The 21650-nt window shown below is 41.6% G+C and overlaps 1 protein-coding gene across 1 annotated transcript in view; it reads left to right on the top strand.

Moving 5' to 3' along the window:
• Positions 1-7074, top strand: part of efcab11 (EF-hand calcium binding domain 11) — a 137324-nt gene extending 130250 nt beyond the window's left edge. The window contains exon 6 of the mRNA XM_060932787.1: positions 6408-7074. Within this exon, the coding sequence (XP_060788770.1) occupies positions 6408-6489 (82 nt within the window). The 3' untranslated portion in view covers positions 6490-7074. The remainder of the gene's footprint in view (positions 1-6407) is intronic.
• The last annotated feature ends 14576 nt before the right edge of the window (positions 7075-21650 follow it).

Genomic DNA, 21650 nt, shown 5'->3' with positions numbered 1-21650 from the left:
ATCGTGACTCGTATTGGCAACTAATTGCAATTAAATATTATACTTATCGGCCTATTCGGTTTTTAGCCGTGTTGAATTTAGTTCGTTTGGTCCACGGCAGGTGTCGCTTATCCGCGCGATCTTCACGAGACTTGTGCGAGACTTCGAAACGTGAAGTGTCAGCCAGGTGTCAGTGCCGCCATTTTGAAAACTGTTTTCCAAACGAAGTATTGCACAAAAATGAGTTTAAATGACGATTACTGCCGACTTTTTTTTCAAACTTTCCTGATTGCTATCAAAACAAACAAAACTTCCGGCTTGATTACGTCAGCATTCGAAAGAGGGCACACGCATCTTTTGACAATGTTGGCAGATGTCGGTCACTTTGATTTCCGCTGTACGTTTTATTTCCGTCCTACAATGTCTCGCACAGGTCTCAACCAGGGGTGCAGATAGGATTTTTGAACTGGGGGGGATTGAGCTGTCAGCAAATGATTCCATTTTGTGTAAATGCATATATATGCATGTGTGTGTACTGAAGCTTCAATATACATTAGAATTGTGAGTTTTCTAACTGAATGAACATTGGTAGACAAAGGCCTACCTGTTCAACACTAGCCATACATGATCAAATTGTTATTTGTCTGGTATGTTAACCACGCTCCAAAACTTCATGTCTTCTGCATGTTTTATTTAAACATTTGCTGATCTCAGCAGGATGAAGAATCTCATCACAGAAACTTTAACTGTAACTTCTAACAAAAAGGGAATGTCCAAAAATTAATAACAAAATAAAATTGAAATGATTCACACTCGTGCCTTCATGTAAATGATTAGAAACATAAAATGTGTATGAAAACAGAAGTATAAACACTTGAACAACAGATTCACACAAATAAAAATAAAAAGTATTTTTTCCAATAAACAAAATTGATTGAAAAAAAAAAATTCCCTCTGCAGCCAAACAAATTTACTGTCTAGAAGCAGACTCAATAAGTCCCAAAAACATCTTTCCTCCTTTCATTTTCCTGAACATATTGCTGGGCAATATCTTGTCTGTCCAGTTTGTCAAGTCTGTCTTGGTGAATCTGGCACACCGCAGTGCCATTGAGCCTTTTTTGAGTCATGTAATTTGAGTAAAAAGTTGCTTACTAAAATAACATTAATAATAATATTAATAACAGCCTAAAAAGCTTATTTCACATTTAGCCGACTTCAGGTAAGTGCTGCTAATGCCTTCTTATTATTGTCAGACTAGCTACTCAACATTATAAAAAGAACATCTGACACATCTGGGAAAGTTAACAGGCAATATGATACTTGCATTGCTCGGTTTTTGAAAAAACGCTGTAATTGTTTTTTTGTTTTTTCATTGTTGACCCCACCAGGGATTGCCTGCAGACCAGGAGGAATGTTAACATCTTAAATCTCATAATTTCAGTTAACAGTTGCTGCCTACTAAAATAACATTATACATAAAAATAACAACATTAAAAGATATTCACCTACAGCCTAGAATGCTGTTATTTTACATTTAGTCTACTTCAGGTAAGTCCAAATTCCTTCTTATTATTATCAGATTAGCTACTCAACATTACAGAACAAGTATTTGTCACATCTGGGAAAGGCAACAGGCATAGGATATTTACATCTTTTGGTTTTTGAAACAACGCTGTGATTTTTTTCCCTCTTCTCTGGCTTAATGTGGCAGAAAGATCACCAGCTCAGTCATTAGACAGTTGTTTATGATCACTATGGTTACCACGACAGGCAAAGTCCCCAGCTCCCCTTAGGACCCCGGGGTCGAGATGGTGCATTACATTTACATTGGAAGTCGGAACTTGGAGCGCCGAACAACATAACCTCAGAACTGAGCGCTTCCCAGTTTAAAAACTGGGACATCATGGAACATGACTTCAAACTTCCAACTTATGAGTACAACTGAACGCACCATTAGTCATAGCAGAAACACTGTTGCTATCAAATGGATCAGCTGTGCAGTGTTATTAACCGAGAATTACGTGGAAAATTGAACACCTTGAATCTGTGGTTGGTAGAAGAGCGCAACTGGACTTGCTTGAAAAGTCTTGAAGACGTTTCGCCTCTCATTCGAAAGGCATCCTCAGTTCTGTCTGTCTAATAGGGAGTATCAAGTATTTATCCTTTCATGGATCATCATAGAATCCGAATTAGAATGCTGATGGCTGCATTGTAGGTGGCCGATAGATGTCTTACACACCCACCTCTGTTCAGTGATGGTCATTCCAGGTTGGCAAAAATGAATGATCCTCTCTGGCTAAGATGTCCGCCAGTTTTCTGGAAGTCCTCTCATACTCCTGCACCAGTCGAAGGGATCTCATCCCAAAGTGCGTAGAAACATATCTGTGAAGATACTCAGTCATCCAGGTACAAAGTAATCTGTGGTTGGTAGAAGAGAGCAACTGGACTTGCTTGAAAAGTCTTGAAGACGTTTCGCCTCTCATCCAAAAGGCATCCTCAGTTCTGTCTGACTAATAGGGAGTATCAAGTATTTATCCTCTCATGGATCATCATAGAATCCGAATCAGATTGCTGATGGCTGCATTGTAGGTGGCTGATAGATGTCTTACACACCCTCTTCTACCAACCACAGATTACTTTGTACCTGGATGACTGAGTATCTTCACAGATATGTTTCTACGCACTTTGGGATGAGTTCCCTTCGACTGGTGCGGGAGCATGAGAGGACTTCCAGAAAACTGGCGGACATCTTAGCCAGAGAGGATCGTTCATTTTTGTCAACCTGGAATGACCATCACTGAACAGAGGTGGGTGTCTATGACATCTTTTATCAGCCACCTACAATGCAGCCATCAGCATTCTGATTCGGATTCTATGATGATCCATGAGAGGATAAATACTTGATACTCCCTATTAGACAGACAGAACTGAGGAAGCCTTTCGGATGAGAGGCGAAACGTCTTCAAGACTTTTCAAGCAAGTCTAGTTGCTCTCTTCTACCAACCACAGATTACTTTGTACCTGGATGACTGAGTATCTTCACAGATTGAACACCTTGCTTTCCCAACTCTGCAAGGATCTGCTCCAGCCTTTCCCCTTCTTGAATCGGTGTAATGTGGATTGATCACTGACAAGGCTGCTGCTGCTGCCATTTCAACTTTGTGCTGCAGTGTAAGTTAGCCTAACTAACGGAACATTAATCCTCACTTTTTCTACCTATGTTTGGCGCCTTACGTAGGGACAGTGGGTGGAGGGGACAGATAGGGGTCACTATAAATCTGGGGGGGGACATGTCCCCCCCGTCCCCAGTGCCATCTGCGCCCTTGGTCTCAACAAATCTCGTTTACAGGCATTGCTTTGACATATGGACTGATATATTACAGAACATATTTCAAACACTCACAACTTGCTATAGCAGTGACAAAATAGCGATCAAAAATGCATTCCTATATTTAATAAAACGAGATAAATAGAATTTTTATAATAAAAAATTTGCCTTCAGTTCTCCTTTAAGGGTGCCATTAATTCTGGACATAACTGTATATCTTCATCTTATTTAATATCCATGATGGAACATGCATATGCACTGCAACTGATTTGCCCTAATACAGATTTGGATCACTGTGTATGTATTAATATAAGAATTGCAGTGGACCTGAGATGTGATACAATTTTGGTGCATATGCCTTTTAATCATTTTTATAGTATTATGGCAATATAACATGCAGCTAGATTGTATTTATTATGGTATTTAAGATGGAGAAATGTCGATTAGTTTGTGTTTAGCCATGCTGTGAGAACACCTCGTTCCCCTTTCACCTGCACTGAAAATGGTAAAACTGTACCCTGCCCCTAGACTGTTCCTCTGCCACATGAATCACCCTCCACCTCTACAGTAGCCCAGTCAGGTGAACATGACCTCCATCAGGACATGAAATAAGTCAAGCACTGGCTCACTTAAGTCACTCAGACTGCACACACCAGTGTTACCAGGTCTGTGATTTGCTTGTGGAATTGGGTTTTCTTGTGAAACTCCTCCTGCAAGATGCTTTTTTTTTTGGCCCTGGGTTTGGGGTTTTTCATTTATTCGATCATAATCAATGTTTATTATAATCAGCATTCACATAACAGCCTTAGCAATCATCGACATGATGTTATACTGTATTTTAACCTCCTAGGGCTTAGCGGTCACATGCGTGGACAGCACTTTATGGAAATTCGGAACAAGAATCCACATATGTGGACATACTTTTTCTCTAAAAGTACATCTTATCAAAAGATGATGCTTAGTTTTTATTCTAATCAGGTTCTAATAAGGGCGGCACGGTGGTGTAGTGGTTAGCGCTGTCGCCTCACAGCAAGAAGGTCCGGGTTCGAGCCCCGTGGCCGGCGAGGGCCTTTCTATGCGGAGTTTGCATGTTCTCCCCGTGTCCGCGTGGGTTTCCTCCGGGTGCTCCGGTTTCCCCCACAGTCCAAAGACATGCAGGTTAGGTTAACTGGTGACTCTAAATTGACCGTAGGTGTGAATGTGAGTGTGAATGGTTGTCTGTGTCTATGTGTCAGCCCTGTGATGACCTGGCGACTTGTCCAGGGTGTACCCCGCCTCTCGCCCGTAGTCAGCTGGGATAGGCTCCAGCTTGCCTGCGACCCTGTAGAACAGGATAAAGCGGCTAGAGATAATGAGATGAGATGAGATGAGGTTCTAATAAGCCCAAATAGCAAAGAGAAATAAAAAATACATGTAAAAAAACAGCTTGGGCCTTAGGAGGTTAAAGCAGCGCACAGGGTTTGGAACAGGGTTTCTGAATTGGTTTTAGATTGGTTTTATTGCTAATATGGAGAGTTTCTGATTTTTGAGCCCTTGCTATGACAATACAGGAGACGCCTGAAAACTACCAGTTATGCTTTTTCAGCGGCCATCTTCTTCTTCTTCTGGCTGCTCCTGATTAAGGGTCGCCACAGCGGATCTTTCGTCTCCATCGCTCCCTGTCTTCTGCATCCTTCTCTACCACACCTGCCACTTTCATGTCCTCTCTCACCACATCCATTTATCTTCTCTTTGGCCTTCCTCGTTTTCGTGTGCCTGGCAGCTCCATCCTCAACGTTCTCCTTCCAACATGCTCTGCATCTCTTCTCAGGATGTGCCCGTACCATCTCAGTCTCATCTCTCTTAGCTTCATTCCCAAGCTCTCCAAATGTGCTGTCCCTCTGATGTGCTCGTTCCTTATCCTGTCCAACCTCCCATCGCAAACCTTAACATCCTCAACTCCGCCACCTCCAACTTTGCCTCCTGTCTCTTTTTCAGCAGCCATAATGAACACAAATAAAATTCACAAGCATGCAAAGGATGCATTTATTTATGGTAGCACATCTGAGGCGAACTTTGACCTGTGAATCTATAAACCTCAGGCTTATGAGCCAGTAGAAACCAAGTGGGTGGGACTGTGTGGGTTTTTTTTTTTTTGAGGATCTGTGGACTATCTCCTAATTATTATATTACATTACATTAATGGCATTTAGCAGACGCTGTTATCTAGAGTGATGTACAACATACCCAGAGCAGTCTGGGGAGCAGTTGGCGGGTTCGGTGCCTTGCTCAAGGGCACTTCAGCCATTCCTGCTGGTCCAGGGAAATGACCCAGCAACCTTTTGGTCACAAAGCTGCTTCTCTAACCATTAGATTAATAGGCTTCCTAGTAAATAGACTCACACTGGACTTTTGTCTTGATGTTCTTTTTCCTACTGTTGCTTGACTTACATCTAACACCCCCCCCCCGACTGTCTCACCCATTGAAATATTCAAGGAGTTTTTGTGGTAAAATTCCTTTTTTTTCTTCTGATGAGGCTATTGAGATTGGTTCAGCCTGATGTTCTTAGACAGTGAAAGCAAAATGCAATACACACTTCAGGTAATCACTGTCGACTTGGTCTGAGGTCGTGGCAAAGCTCCAGTGGAAGGATTTGTCATATATTTCTGAATAAGTTCCTTGGAAATCACTGAAACTAATAGTTCCATAGGCATACAATTACAAGATTGATACTGATTACGATGACAAGTATCGAATTTAAAGACAGGGTGCCATATTGAATTTGAGAAAGGAAACTGAGCGTGTATTGGTTTCCCTGTTTTCTGCTTCGAGTTCATATCCGTCACCAACAGTCACTCAATACCGCCTTCAGTGTTCTGCCTCTGTTGGAGTGTGTTGTGTGTTTGTGGCATTCTGGCTCTTTCCCATTGTTCCAGGCTTCTGTGCACTCACACTTAAGATCCATCAACTAACAAGATTACGCTCTTGCCTACAGGACTGGATGTAAAGCTTTATCTGCTTCTAAAGCTGGAAATAATCATCGGGTCTATTATAATGCGTTTGGCTGGGGACATTTTTCCATGTGCAGTCAGTAACTGGGTGAATTTTCTCTCCTGATAGACATGTGGACCACGACTCAGATGGACACGTCAGCTTCAAGGACTTTGAGGACGTTATCGGTTACGGCCTGTCCAACAGCTGAGGCACTGTGGTAGAACAGAAGGTCTGTGGGAACAGCAGTAAGAGCTCATGTGCTTCTGGAGTTGCCTGATTAAAAAAAAAAAAATCACAGTTGGACAAATCATGTTCATTCACAAAACAGCACAATGTTCATTTAAAGTTCCCAGGATTTAAAACCTGACTCTGATCATATGTATTGAGGTTTGGGCTACCAAAGATTTCTTAACACATTCGTATTTTATATTTCATCTTGAAAAGGATTTCTAGGTAAAATTATTTAAATATGAGCTCAGTTTGTGAGGTTACAACATCGACCCAAATTTAATCCAAACATGTTCAATATGCAAATTATGAGATGCGGGACACTGCGGTTAATATGGATAGGTTCGGCTATGTAAGGAATAAAACACTCTGTGTTGTGCTGTTGTAGGAAAATAATCAACAACAATGTTGTGTGATGAAACAGAGTTACTGTTACTGCCCTGAAGTCCATTATGGCAGGGATAATGTACAGCGAGTCGGTCATTATCACGAAATAAACCATGACAGGATGATACAGGTCTTGAAGGAGTTTGTTTCACCATGATGACCAACTTGCTGTACAGTGGTGCTTGAAAGTTTGTGAACCCTTTAGAACTTCCATGTGTTTTTCAGCCTTTACCCTGATTGTTCATTTCATGCTCCCAGCTGTTTGTGCACATGACCTTTTATGGAGTTTTGTGGGTGTCATTTCAAACCCAACTGAGAGTTACTGTGAGTTCCTATTACAGACTGTCAAGGCAAGTCAGAGCAGCTCAGGATCATGTTTTAGAGCATACAGTGGTGCTTGAAAGTTTGCAAACCTTTTAGAATTTTCTATATTTCTGCATAAATATGACCCAAAACATCATCAGATTTTCACACAAGTCCTAAAAGTAGATAAAGAGAACCCAGTTAAACAAATGAGACAAAAATATTACACTTGGTCATTTATTTATTGAAGAAAATGATCCAATATTAAATTTCTGTGAGTGGCAAAAGTATGTGAACCTTTGCTTTCAGTATCTGGTGTGACCCCCTTGTGTGGCAATAACTGCAACTAAACGTTTCCGGTAACTGTTGATCAGTCCTGCACACCGGCTTGGTTTAGCCCATTCCTCCGTACAGAACATCTTCAACTCTGGGATGTTGGTGGGTTTCCTCACATGAACTGCTCGCTTCAGGTCCTTCAACGACATTTCGATTGGATTAAGGTCAGGACTTTGACTTGGCCATTCCAAAACATTAACTTTATTCTTCTTTAACCATTCTTTGGTAGAACGACTTGTGCACTTAGGGTCGTTGTCTTGCTGCATGACCCACCTTCTCTTGAGATTCAGTTCATGGACAGATGTCCTGACATTTTCCTTTAGAATTCGCTGGTATAATTCAGAATTCATTGTTCCATCAATGATGGCAAGCCATCCTGGCCCAGATGCAGCAAAACGGGCCCTAACTATGATACTACCACCACCATGTTTCACAGATGGGATAAGGTTCTTATGCTGGAATGCAGTGTTTTCCTTTCTCCAAACATAACACTTCTCATTTAAACCAAAAAGTTCTATTTTGGTCTCATCTGTCCACAAAACATTTTTCCAATAGCCTTCTGGCTTGTCCAAGTGATCTTTAGCAAACTGCAGGCGAGCGGCAATGTTCTTTTTGGAGATCAGTGGCTTTCTCCTTGCAACTCTGCCATGCACACCATTGTTGTTCAGTGTTCTCCTGATGGTGAACTCATGAGCATTAACATTAGCCAATGTGAGAGAGGCCTTCAGTTGCTTAGAAGTTACCCTGGAGTCCTTTGTGACCTCGCTGACTATTACACGCCTTGCTCTTGGAGTGATCTTTGTTGGTCGACCACTCCTGGGGAGGGTAACAATGGTCTTGAATTTCCTCTATTTGTACACAATGTCTGACTGTGGATTGGTGGAGTCCAAACTCTTTAGAGATGATTTTGTAACCTTTTCCAACCTGATAAGCATCAACAACGCTTTTTCTGAGGTTCTCAGAAATCTCCTTTGTTCGTGCCATGATACACTTTCACAAACATGTGTTGTGAAGATCAGACTTTGATAGATCCCTGTTCTTTAAATAAAACAGGGTGCCCACTCACACCTGATTGTCATCCCATTGACTGAAAACACCTGACTCTAATTTCACCTTCAAATGAACTGCTAATCCTAGAGGTTCACATGCTTTTGCTACTCACAGATATGTAATGTTGGATAATTTTCCTCAATAAATAAATGACCAAGTATTATAATTTTGTCTCATTTGTTTAACTGGGTTCTCTTTATCTACTTTTAGGACTTGTGTGAAAATCTGATGATGTTTTAGGTCATATTAGAGTTGAGCCGGCTACTTGGCTGGAACGAGTATCCGGTATGGATAAAGCACTTTTGCCGAGTACGAGTATTATACGAGTAATACGAGTCAATATCTGTGCTCGGACTGAATGAAAATCCTCACACAGCGTCACAGTGCCCCTCCCCTACACACACCGCTCTGCTCACTCACACAGAGAACAGCTCTCTCTCTCTCTGCCGGTCGTTGGAGTTTTTTTTTATTTTTAAACCGTCAGTTGGCTCTAACCAGTTTTATTTTACTTCATGCACTGAGTGTCTGACACTTTCTAGGTAGTAGTGGTATAAATAATATCACAAATTAAGCTACACACACACACACACACACACACACACACACACCTGGTGTGGAAATAAAAAAAATTAAAAAGAACCAAAAAAAATCACACTGATCATAAAAAAAATTAAAAGTTAAAAAAAGAAAGTTATGTTGATTATGAAAACTCTTGTTCATTACATTTCATTTCATAATTGCAACCACATGTGTTGTATTCATTGTTGCAAAACTTGTTCTGTAAATAGTTCGTTTGCTATCGTGATCAAAACCATTGATCTGAAGCTCAATGCTGATGCTGTCCTGTAAATAGTTTTCTAATCAGCAATAAATATAACAATTTCTGATCAACCCATATCAATTGCATGCTTAAAATAACATACTGGTTAAAGCCCCACCCGTTTCAAGACAACCAGACCCACTTCCAGGTTAAATCCCGCCCACTTCCTGGTTAGGCCCCGCCCACCCAGAGTACGGATACGGATACAGATAATTCATATGGTTAACAGATACAGATAATGCTGTACTCGCTCATCCCTAATATTTATGCAGAAATATAGAAAATTCTAAAGGGTTCACAAACTTTCAAGCACCACTGTACATTATGCCACTTATGGCATGGCTACTTACTAAAGAAATCAATAATATGAGACAAAATATTGATTTAAAAATGTTTTTTGCTTCCGCTTGTGATGTGGTCCATAGCATACAGAAATATCGGATTGTATAATGCTATAATTGGCGGCACGGTGGTGTAGTGGTTAGCGCTGTCGCCTCACAGCAAGAAGGTCCGGGTTCGAGCCCCGTGGCCGGCGAGGGCCTTTCTGTGTGGAGTTTGCATGTTCTCCCCGTGTCCGCGTGGGTTTCCTCCGGGTGCTCCAGTTTCCCCCACAGTCCAAAGACATGCAGGTTAGGTTAACTGGTGACTCTAAGGCTACGTTTACACTAGACCGTATCTGTCTCGTTTTCTTCGCGGATGCACTGTCCGTTTACATTAACCCCCCTGAAAAAGCGGGGAAACGGGAATCCGCCAGCGTCCACGTATTCAATCTAGATCGTATCAGCTCCGGTGCTGTGTAAACATTGAGAATACGCGAATACGCTGTGCTGAGCTCTAGCTGGCGTCTCATTGGACAACGTCACTGTGACATCCACCTTCCTGATTCGCTGGCGTTGGTCATGTGACGCGACTGCTGAAAAACGGCGCAGACTTCCGCCTTGTATCACCTTTCATTAAAGAGTATAAAAGTATGAAAATACTGCAAATACTGATGCAAATACTGCCCATTGTGTAGTTATGATTGTCTTTAGGCTTGCCATCCTTCCACTTGCAAGTAATAAGTGATATGCGCTGGGATCTCACACACAGCGGCTCAGTCCCGAATCGTGGCTTGTTCACTTCACTCGCGCGCTCTGTGAGCTGCGCAGGGCCGGAGTGCGCACCCTCCAGAGGGCACTCGCTGTTCAGGGCGGAGTGATTTGGAGCGCAGGATGCCTGCGGAGCCGAGCGTATCCGCGTATTGGTGTTGCTGTGTGCACGGCTAACGGTTTTAGTGTAAACGCGAATCGTTTTAAGAACGTTAATCTGATGATCCGCTGATTCGACGTAATGTAAACGTAGCCTAAATTGACCGTAGGTGTGAATGTGAGTGTGAATGGTTGTCTGTGTCTATGTGTCAGCCCTGTGATGACCTGGCGACTTGTCCAGGGTGTACCCCGCCTTTCGCCCGTAGTCAGCTGGGATAGGCTCCAGCTTGCCTGCGACCCTGTAGAACAGGATAAAGCAGCTAGAGATAATGAGATGAGATGAGATATTGCTATAATTGACCAATCAGATCAAGTATTCAAAAAATGAGCTGTGCAATAATTTCCTAGAACAGCACGTCCTTAAGTTCTTTTATTCCAGCGATTTGCTAAAAATTACATTTATTTATTTATTAAAGAACACCACATTGTCTTTTTTTTTTTAAAAATATATCTGGTTATAGTTATATTTAATGATTTGCATCATCCATGATACAAGTCACTTGTGTAAAATGACTCAATGTGCATGCTGTTACAATGAACTGACACTGGACACTCCTTCCATAACTGTTAATAAATGTCTCCTTACAGAAAACTTCACTATTAATGATTGTTTGATCTCACACATTTTTAAAATTTGTCGATTGTTAGGCTTAGATTATGTGGAGCGTTTGTCATACTGTCCCTGTGTAAGTTAAGAAATGATAACATAGTAGAACGAGGGCAAATTATTAAATAACTGTATATATATATACTGTAGATATAAAGACCTAGATTCAAATATCAACAGAGGTAGAGGACAGAGGCAAAATAAGACTGAAAAGTTTTGGCTATGCAAGTAACACCATTTTGGAAGATTCCGCAATAAGCAGGTTAATTGGTATCATGATTGGGTGTAAAAGGAGCAGCACCAAAGGTTCGGTGTTTGCAAGCAAGGATGGGTCGTGGCTCACTCCTTTGTGCCAAAATTCATGAGAGAATTGTTTGTCGATTCAAAAACAGCATTTCTCAATAGAAGATTTTAGATCTTTCAAAATCTACAGTACAAAATATTGTGAAAAGATTCAGGAAATTTGGAGACATCTCAGTGTGTAAAGGGCACCACTGTTGGATGTGTGTGACCTTTGAGCCCTCATGCGGCACTGCCTGAGAAACCGTCATGCTAATGTGACAAATATAGCCACATGGGCTCGGGAGAACTTCGGAACACTGTTGTCACTTAACAGAGTCTATCGCTGCATCCAGAAATGCAACCTGAAACTGTATTACACAAGGAGGAAGCCATTCATCAATTCTATGCAGAAACACCGCCGACTTCTCTGTGTCTGAACTCATCTCAGATGGACTGAAAGACAGTGGAAACATGTGCTGTGATCAGATGAGTCCACATTTCTGCTTGTTTTTAGGAAAACCGGACATCGAGATCTCAGTGCCAAAGGTGAACACAAACATCCAGTTTGTTATCAGAGAAAAGTACAAGTGCCCACAGCATGGGTGAGTTGCATGTGTGTATAGGTGACAATGATATATTGGGGCATATTTTGGGATTTTAGAGAGACATATTCATCAAGCCGACACAGAGTGCGTGTGCTTGACTGGCCTGCTGCCAGTCTAGATCTGTTTCCTGTTGAGAATGTATGGCGCATCATGAAGAGGAGAATCAGACAACGGCGACCACGGACTGTTGAGCAGCTGAAGTCTTGTATCAAGCAAGAATGGACAAAAATTCCAATTGCAAAACTGCAACTATTAGTATCCTCAGTTCCCATTATGATTAAAAAGTGTTATTAAAGGAAAGGCAATGTAATACAATGGTAATAATGTCTCTGTCCCAACTTTTTTTTTTTAGTGTGTTGCAGGCATCAAATTCTAACTTCGTTTATATTTACAAAATACAATTAAGGTGGTCAATAAAACTACTGAAAATCTTTTCTTTTGTCAGTTAAATAAAGGTTCACGTGAATTAACAAAATCACAGATTTTTGTTTTTATTGTGTTTTGGAAAATAGCCCAACTTTTCTGGAAATGGGGTTTGTGGAATATTTTTTTTTTTTAAGATTCAGATCACTTTTGTTGTCTTTTATAGGTTTTCACCTCCCCACTTCCTGATAGGCAGCAATGAGCCATTAGTGAAGTGCACTCAACCTCTTTGTTGAAAGGCAGATGAACTTCAGTGTCTGAGAGTTGGGTTTGATGATGAGCTTTGATGTCATATCGATCCAGTTGGAGCTAGGCTGTGATGTGTAATAGACAAACACATATTTCTATTGTCCAGTTGTCTTACAGGCTGCATTTAGGATAAACCCAGTCCTGCCAGGTCTAATTCACTTGCTCTACTCATGCAATTCTCACTTAAATCAACGTTGCGCTTGAATTTGCAGCAGAGCGCTCTGCCTTCACCACAGAGTGCTCTTCAGGTGTTTCCCAATCGCTCCTGTGTACCTGCGGTTCAGTCACTTCAAACCCATTACACAGCATGTCGAGGGCTGGATGTCTTCTAATCCTCCTCTCCTAAATCCATTTGCACCTGAGAAACAGGCGGCTTGCTTTTTGGTTCTGAATGTGAGTGCTTGTAATCAGATTGCATTTTTTTAATCAGTTTTGCACAAAATCGCCGCTGTGCAGCCATTAAAAAAGGCCCAGGCACACTCTTGTATTGGGTTTTGAGCCACTCTTGTTACACACGATTATGGAACTGTAAATACTTGTTTGTGTTTTGTCGAGATTTACTGCACTCCCTTCTGAATAAAGATTAATTTGTTTTTGTAATCAGTCCCGAGTGCTCTCTCTCCAGCAAATCCACCGGGAGCTCAGGAGGCAGCGAGTGAAGAAATGGACTTGCAAGAGGGAAAAAAGAAAATAATCAAATAGTTTTTAATCAAATACGTGTTTAATCCACGCACAGCTAATTCTCAGCGATGGGCTGCCATTCAAAAATTGATCAGAAGAGAGCTGGTTTAATCTTCACCTTTCTTTTTGAAACTAATTAAGTGAATCCTGACATTTAATTGTGTGTGTGTGTGTGTGTGTGTGTGTGTGTGTGTGTGTGTGTGTGTGTGTGTGTGTGTGTGTGTGTGTGTGAGTAAAAGGGCCAAGGACAAATCCCCTCCAGTGAAAAACATGGTGTTGTGTTGTTACTAGGGGTGGGTATTGCCAAGGACCTCACGATACGATACGCATCACGATACTTGAGTCACAATACGATACGCATCACGATACTTGAGTCACGATACGATACTGCGATATTCTACATAGTTCACTGAAAAATGTAAACGCATTATGCATCTTAAAATCCGAGTTGTATGTACATCAGATGATAGTGATAATTCATGGGACAAACTGAGTCAAAACAATGTAATTCTAATTATCCATGCCATTTTATTGTAACTATACAAGCGCAAGTTACAACATATTTGCAGGAACAACACACTGTCTGGAACACATTGAAAAGTGCAGTGGGCATCTTAGTCTCCCTGAGCACAATTATGAAACACAGTGCAGTGTGGGTCAGTGTCCACACACTGAAACTGAATTGAAACCTCAGTGAATCATGTTTCTTCTGAACTTTGAGTAAATACTCAAAATAAAATGCAGTGTCTCACACACACTAAAATTGAAAATGCAAAATAAAGTGCAGCTTCTTGCCTTTAGTCTTAAATGACAAAATTAAGTTCACAGTTACAGTAAGTCACACATCACTGAAGTAGACGGGAGGACTTTGGCGCTGTCCAGTGTAGTTTGCTTCGGGTCGGGTTTCGGTGGCTCCGGCTGAGCTAATATGTCGGGGTGGTGTCGTGCTAAGTAAGTTCGCAAGTTTGTTGTGTTACCTGAATATCTAATTGGAGCGAAACAGGTTTTGCAAAGTGCGTACTCTTTGTCCAGCTCACTTTTTGTTTCTCCTTTCCTTTGGAATCCAAAGTGCCTCCAAACATCTGCCTTAAAGTTCGGCGGCGTCTCTAGGTTTACATTAACAGCCATGCTTGCTTGTTTTTTTTTCCTCACTGCAACCACCGGGAAAAAAAGAGAAGACGAAGAGTGCCTTGCAGTGAGGGAGCGGCACAGCGACACCTTGCGGAGCGGAGGTGCGGAAGTCGTACTGGATTTACAACCCGTCTGAAACATGATTTATTATTTGAAAAAATATCGATATTCAAATTTTGAGTATCGATATTGAATCGGAAGACAAAGTATCGCGATATATCGCCGTATCGATAATTTTGCCCACCCCTAGTTGCTACCATCAATGAATTGTGTGTATGATGTATTCACTAGCCTGGTGACGGCTCTTTGTCCAGCAACTGATAAACTTGAACTTGCAAAGATGTTAATTCTTTGGCTGACGGCTACCGGAAATATCCAATGGAACCCGGAGTGATTTAGTTATTACGAGGAGAAAGACAACCAGACCTGCACGCACATGCACACGCACACACACACACACACACACACACACACACACACACAGAGAAAGAGAGAGAGAGAGATGCTGCTTGTCTGGACTGCAGTAAATGCTGTGGGCTTTATAGCTACTGCAGCAACACGATAGTTCACGAGTGTGTGTGTGTGTGTGTGTGTGTGTGTGTAATGAGGGAAAGGTTGATGACTCAGCATCACATCCTTGATGTGATTACATGCTATATATGTGTTCTGTAAGCTAAAGCACATGTACAACAAACACGTCCGAGCACAGAGATGCCATGTTTGCGCACAAACATGACGTGTCCTACTAAATGAAGTCGCACCCCCTCTCCAAACCAGCTCCCACATTAAGCAGGTGTAGGAAAAATGGAAAAGAGGGAGGGAGAGAGAGCGGGAAGCAACAGAAGAGAAAAAGGAGAACACAGAGAGGATGAAATATCATTAATCAGCCTTGACAGATACAAATGAGGGACCTTGCTCCCCTGCTCTACCTGCTCGCAGATACACTGAGCGAGAGAAAGAGAGAGAGAGCCCTCTCTGTTCTCTGTCCTCCATCAGATGTTTGAGGTGGCTCTGTGAGGGAAAAGTTGAGAGACCCGTGTCCAGCTAACTGTGTAATCAGGTCCAAATGCTCAGAGATGGACATGACTAGGAGGGATAAGAACAGAGGAACGTGGTGAAAAGGGGACAAGAAATGTCCACAGCACTGCTTCATAAAGGAGTATGAACTGCAGTTGCAATTCACCAGAAATAAGCGTCCTGACACCTCAAGCCAATAACGTCCACAGCAATTTGGCATAATATGAGTCAAACTTGAACCCTGCAAATACCAAGTATTCCATTTTTTATTGATTAATGAATGACATGTTGTACTTCTTATCCATTTATGGTTACACTTCATGTTGTGGAATGTCCATGAAACAGGTTCCTGTTATAAGCAGGCTTTCTCTCCTGGAAATTGATATAATAGTTTTGGAAAACTTCAAGTTACAGTTTTACCTCTGACTGTTACAAGCGCTGACACTGGAGACTCTTCCATAACTTCCATAAATGTTAAATAAACATCTTCTTACAGAAAAATTCACCGTGTTAATGATTACACACATTTTTATGTGACCATTTATGTGTATCGGCATACAAGTGGTCATCTCATCTCATTATCTGTAGCCGCTTTATCCTGTCCTACAGGGTCGCAGGCAAGCTGGAGCCTATCCCAGCTGACTACGGGCGAAAGGCGGGGTACACCCTGGACAAGTCGCCAGGTCATCACAGGGCTGACACATAGACACAGACAACCATTCACACTCACATTCACACCTACGCTCAATTTAGAGTCACCAGTTAACCTAACCTGCATGTCTTTGGACTGTGGGGGAAACCCGGAGGAAACCCACGCAGACACGGGGAGAACATGCAAACTCCACACAGAAAGGCCCTCGCCGGCCACGGGGCTCGAACCCGGACCTTCTTGCTGTGAGGCGACAGCGCTAACCACTACACCACCGTGCTGCCCACAAGTGGTCATTATAGAAATAATAATAATACATACAAAATATAAACCTGTGATGTCCTGCACTACTATCAGAGATGCTGTTATTTAAAAAACAAAACAAATAAAACCCTCCAACCAATAAGAATTGAGAATTCAACAGCACTGTGGTATAAAGAAAGAAATCCAGTGCAATTTATTGGACCGTACCATATAGCGAGCTCGCCGGACGCACTGACTGCATTAATGTAATAAAAAATATGGAAAAAAGAAACTAACAAATTTGATGATGATAAACTGATCAGTGAAATGAACTAAGAAAAAGAGGTAAAAAAATAATCGTCTTTTATTTCAGATTGGTTTAAAGTTGAGCCATTCCACCAAGAAATACTGTATACACCCATAGATACACCTGCTGTTTTATACAGTTCTCTAATCAGCTGATCCATTGATAGCAACACGATGCATCAAATCATGCAGATACCAATCAAGCGCTTCAGTTAATATTCACTTCAAACATCAGAATGGGAAAAATTGTGATCTCAAAGTGTGACTTTCTTTCACTGTGGCATGGGTGTTGGTTTGAGTCAGATGGACTGGTTTGAGTATTTCAGAAACTGCTGATCTCCTGGGGGTTTCACACACAACAGTCTCTAGAGTTTACACAGAATGGTGCGGAAAACAAAAAACACTGAGTGAGTGAGTGACAGTTCTGTGGGTGGAAACAAACGCCTTGTTGATAAGAGAGGTCAGAGGAAAATGAGCAGATTGGTTTGAGTTGCCAGGAAGGATAGATATAGTAACTCATATAATCACTCTTTACAACCGTGGTGAGCAGAAAAGCATTTCGGCATGTAACAAAAGAAGACCACATTGGGTTCCAGTCCTGCAGCCAAGAACAGGAATCTTAGAATCAACAACAAGTTCCTATTAAAGTGGCCAGTGAGTGTATATACTGTATATACACCAATGTAGACTGTATATATGAACCCCATCCATCCATCCATCCATCCATCCATTATCTGTAGCCACTTATCCTGTTCTACACGGTCGCAGACAAGCTGAAGCCTATCCCAGCTAACTATGGGCAAGAGGCGGGGTACACCCTGGACAAGTCGACAGGTCATCACAGGGCTGACACACAGAGATAAACAACCATTCACACTCACATTCACACCTACGGTCAATTTAGAGTCACCAGTTAACCTAACCTGCATGTCTTTGGACTGTGGGGGAAACCGGCGCACCCGGAGGAAACCCACGCGGACACGGGGAGAACATGCAAACTCCACACAGAAAGGCCCTCGCCGGCCACGGGGCTCGAACCCGGACCTTCTTGCTGTGAGGCGACAGTGCTAACCACTACACCACCGTGCTGCCCGTATATATGAACCACAAGTCCAAAAAAGTTGTTTGGCAGTAAAAGCTACTTGGGTGCAGGATTTTTCTTGAGAGAAAGTTATATAAAAAGGTGTATTAAAAAAAAAAGCCCTGATCTGACGACTGCAAAAAACCCTAATCTACTCATCCTAGACTCTTTTTCCCCATCTCTGTATTATATTCTTTCAAACCTGATCAGATATTTGAGGTCAGTATGGTTGGATTTTATTCATAATTTCATACGAATGAAGTCATAAGAAAAGCTGTGAATACTAACCCTGACCTTAACCTTTAACCTTTATCACTTTTCATATAAATTTACTCATGCAGATTGTTCGGAATTTAAAAGAGTGAATTTAAAAATCTTGTGATTTAGCGGGTAGTAAAATCTCTTACATTAAAAAGGAAATAGCAATAACTGATAAATGGGCGCATTTTCTTTTCACACTGCTGTATAAAAATATCCCTTCTGAGCAAATCTTACTCAGGGAGCAGTCGTCACTGACAAATGTTAACTGCGACGGTGAAGTTCTGAGGTGCAACGGGCATATCGATCTTCCTACAGGGAGCTTATTAAACATGATTTATAGATGTGTTTCACTTTCTTATGGCCTTAAGCTGAATTTAGCCGTACAAGAGCTCCAACATAATGGAAAGGATTCCAGGGGAATGGCGGTGGATTTATTCACACTCTGCCGGACAGACGCAAAGTCCGTCGCCTCATAAAGTTCTCACCATCTAAGGCAAACACACTCCAAAGAGAAATAATTCAACCTTTCTTTATTTAAATCCATAGTTTAAATACATTAATAGAAATAATTAAATAATATTAATTGCTGTTTCCAGTTTTCAATCCAGACCTCCAGGACTAGAATTGCAGAATGAGAACCGTGAATATTGCAAATGAAGATTGTTATTCTTCACATCAGTGTGGAACTTTATTTCTCCCTTTATATGTATTTTTCATGGAATAACCTTTATGGCACGATAGAGAAATAAGAATTGGATAACATCTTTTAATGTTTATGGATACTCTTAATGTTCAACAGCCTTTGTCTTTAAAAAAAAAAGGCATTTCTCATCTTTAGCTAAATGTATTGTATGTTTAGAAGGTCCTAGAAGTGCTGATGGTGTCATGGAGGTGTAGTGGTGTGCACTGGTGCCTCACAGAAAGAAGGTTCTGGGTTCGACTAGGGCCTTTCTGTGTGGAGTTTGCATGTTCTCCCTGTGTCTCTGTGGGTTTCCTCCAGGTGCTCTGGTTTCCTCCCACAGTCCAAAGACATGTGGAATAGGTTGCTTGGCTACTCTAAATTGCCCATAGGTGTGTATGTGTACCCACCACCAGATGAAGGTTTGGGTGCCTCTGGTGTGCGATAATCACCCAAGAGAATTCATGGAAGCTAGTTGATGGCTTCCTGGATTGTTGACCCTCAACTACAACCCCAATTCCAAAAAAGTTGGGATACTGTGTAAACTGTAAATAAAAACAGAATGTGATAATTTGCAAATGATGGAAACCCTATATTTCATTGAAAATAGTACAAAGACAACATATTAAATGTGGAAACTGAGAAATTTTAATGTTTTTTGAAAAATATATGCTCATTTTGAATTTGATGTCAGCAACACGTTTCAAAAAAAATTGGGACGGGGCATGTTTACCACTGTGTTGCATCACCTCTACTTTTAACAGCATTCTGTAAACGTTTGGGAACTGAGGAGACCAAACCAATTGCTGTAGTTCTGAAAGAGAAATGTTGTCCCATTCTTGCCTGATATACAATTTTCGTTGCTCAACAGTTCGCGGTCTAATTTCTCGTATTTTGCACTTCATAATGCGCCAAATGTTTTAAATGGGAGACAGGTCTGGACTGCAGGCAGGCCAGTTTAGCACCTGGACTCTTACTATGGAGCCATCCAGTTTTAATATGTGCAGACAGTGGTTTGGCATTGTCTTGCTGAAATAAACAAGGCCTTCCCTGAAAAAGATTTTGTCTGGATGGCAGAATATTGCTCTGAAACATACAAGATGTACAGTCTATCCATGTCATGCGCACTAATGCACCCTCATACCATCACAGACGCTGGCTTTTGAACTGTGCACTGATAACAAGCTGGATGGTCCCTCTCCTCTTTAGCCTGGAGGACATGGTGTCCATGAGTTCTAAAAATAATTTCTACTTTTGATTCGTCAGACCTCGGGACAATTTTCCACTTTGCCTCCGTAAAAGAGCTCGGGCCCAGAGAAGGTGGCTGTGTTTCTGGATATTGTTTATATCTGGTTTTAACTTGCATTCGTGGATGCAGTAATGAACTGTTTTCACAGACGATGGTTTTCTGAAGTGTTCCTGAGCCCATACAGTGATTTCCACTACAGACACGTGTCTGCTTTTAATGCAGTGTCTCCTGAGGGCCTGAAGATCACAGGCATCCAATGTCAGTTTTCAGCCTTGTCTCTTGGACACAGAAATTTCCCCAGATTCTCTGAGTCTTTTAATGATATTATGTACCATAGATGATGTGATCCACAAATATTTCGCAGTTTCACACTGAGGAACGTTATTCTTAAATTGTTGCACTGTTTCCCCACACAGTCTTTCACAGAGCGGTGAACCCCTCGCCATCTTTACTTCTGAGAGACTCAGCCTCTCTGGGATGCTCTTTTTATATCCAATCATGTTACTGACCTGTTGCCAATTAACCAAATTAGTTTTTTTTTTAGCATTATACAGCTTTTTCAGTCTTTTGTTGCCCCGTCCCAACTTTTCTGAAACATGGTGCTGACATCAAATTCAAAATGAGCGCATATCTTTTTTCAAAAAACAATACAATTTCTCAGTTTCAGCATTTGACATGCTGTCTTTGTACTATTTTCAATGAAATATAGGGTTTCCGTGATTTACAAATCTTCACATTCTGTTCTTATTTATGTATTACAGTGTCCCAACTTTTTTGGAATTGGGTTGTATGAGGATGACAGCAGACAGACAGACAGACAGACAGAAGTGCTGATATTCAAAATAATGTTTTAAAACCTCTCAGGAGTCAAGGTCAGTATTTTATACAGTATGTATATTATAATTATGCTTCCTTTTAAAGATTTTGGAACCAAATATGACAGTGAGAATTCTTTTTTATCCATCTATACTTAAATTTATACTTACATATACTATTGTGGGCGGCACGGTGGTGTAGTGGTTAGCACTGTCGCCTCACAACAAGAAGGTCCGGGTTCGAGCCCCGTGGCCGGCGAGGGCCTTTCTGTGTGGAGTTTGCATGTTCTCCCCGTGTCCGTGTGGGTTTCCTCCGGGTGCTCCGGTTTCCCCCACAGTCCAAAGACATGCAGGTTAGGTTAACTGGTGACTCTAAATTGAGCGTAGGTGTGAATGTGAGTGTGTTTGTCTATATGTGTCAGCCCTGCGATGACCTGGCGACTTGTCCAGGGTGTACCCCGCCTCTCACCCATAGTCAGCTGGGATAGGCTCCAGCTTGCCTGCGACCCTGTAGAACAGGATAAGCGGCTACAGATAACAGATGGATACAGTACTGTGGAATGGTCAAGAAACTAGTTAGTTCCTGTTCTCACTTACTTTATAGCAGCTATAAACAGCTGTTCCCTCATCAGTTTCTTTCTTTCTCTTGAAGACAAAAAAAAAAACCCACAACATGTGAACTCCACTGTAAAGTTACAGCTTTACCTCTGGCTGTTACAA

This window comes from Neoarius graeffei, chromosome 11 (genome assembly GCF_027579695.1).
Source record: "Neoarius graeffei isolate fNeoGra1 chromosome 11, fNeoGra1.pri, whole genome shotgun sequence".
NCBI classification, from domain to species: Eukaryota; Metazoa; Chordata; class Actinopteri; order Siluriformes; family Ariidae; genus Neoarius; species Neoarius graeffei.
Note: the sequence above shows the minus strand (reverse complement) of the source record. Positions and strands in the feature narration are given on the sequence as shown.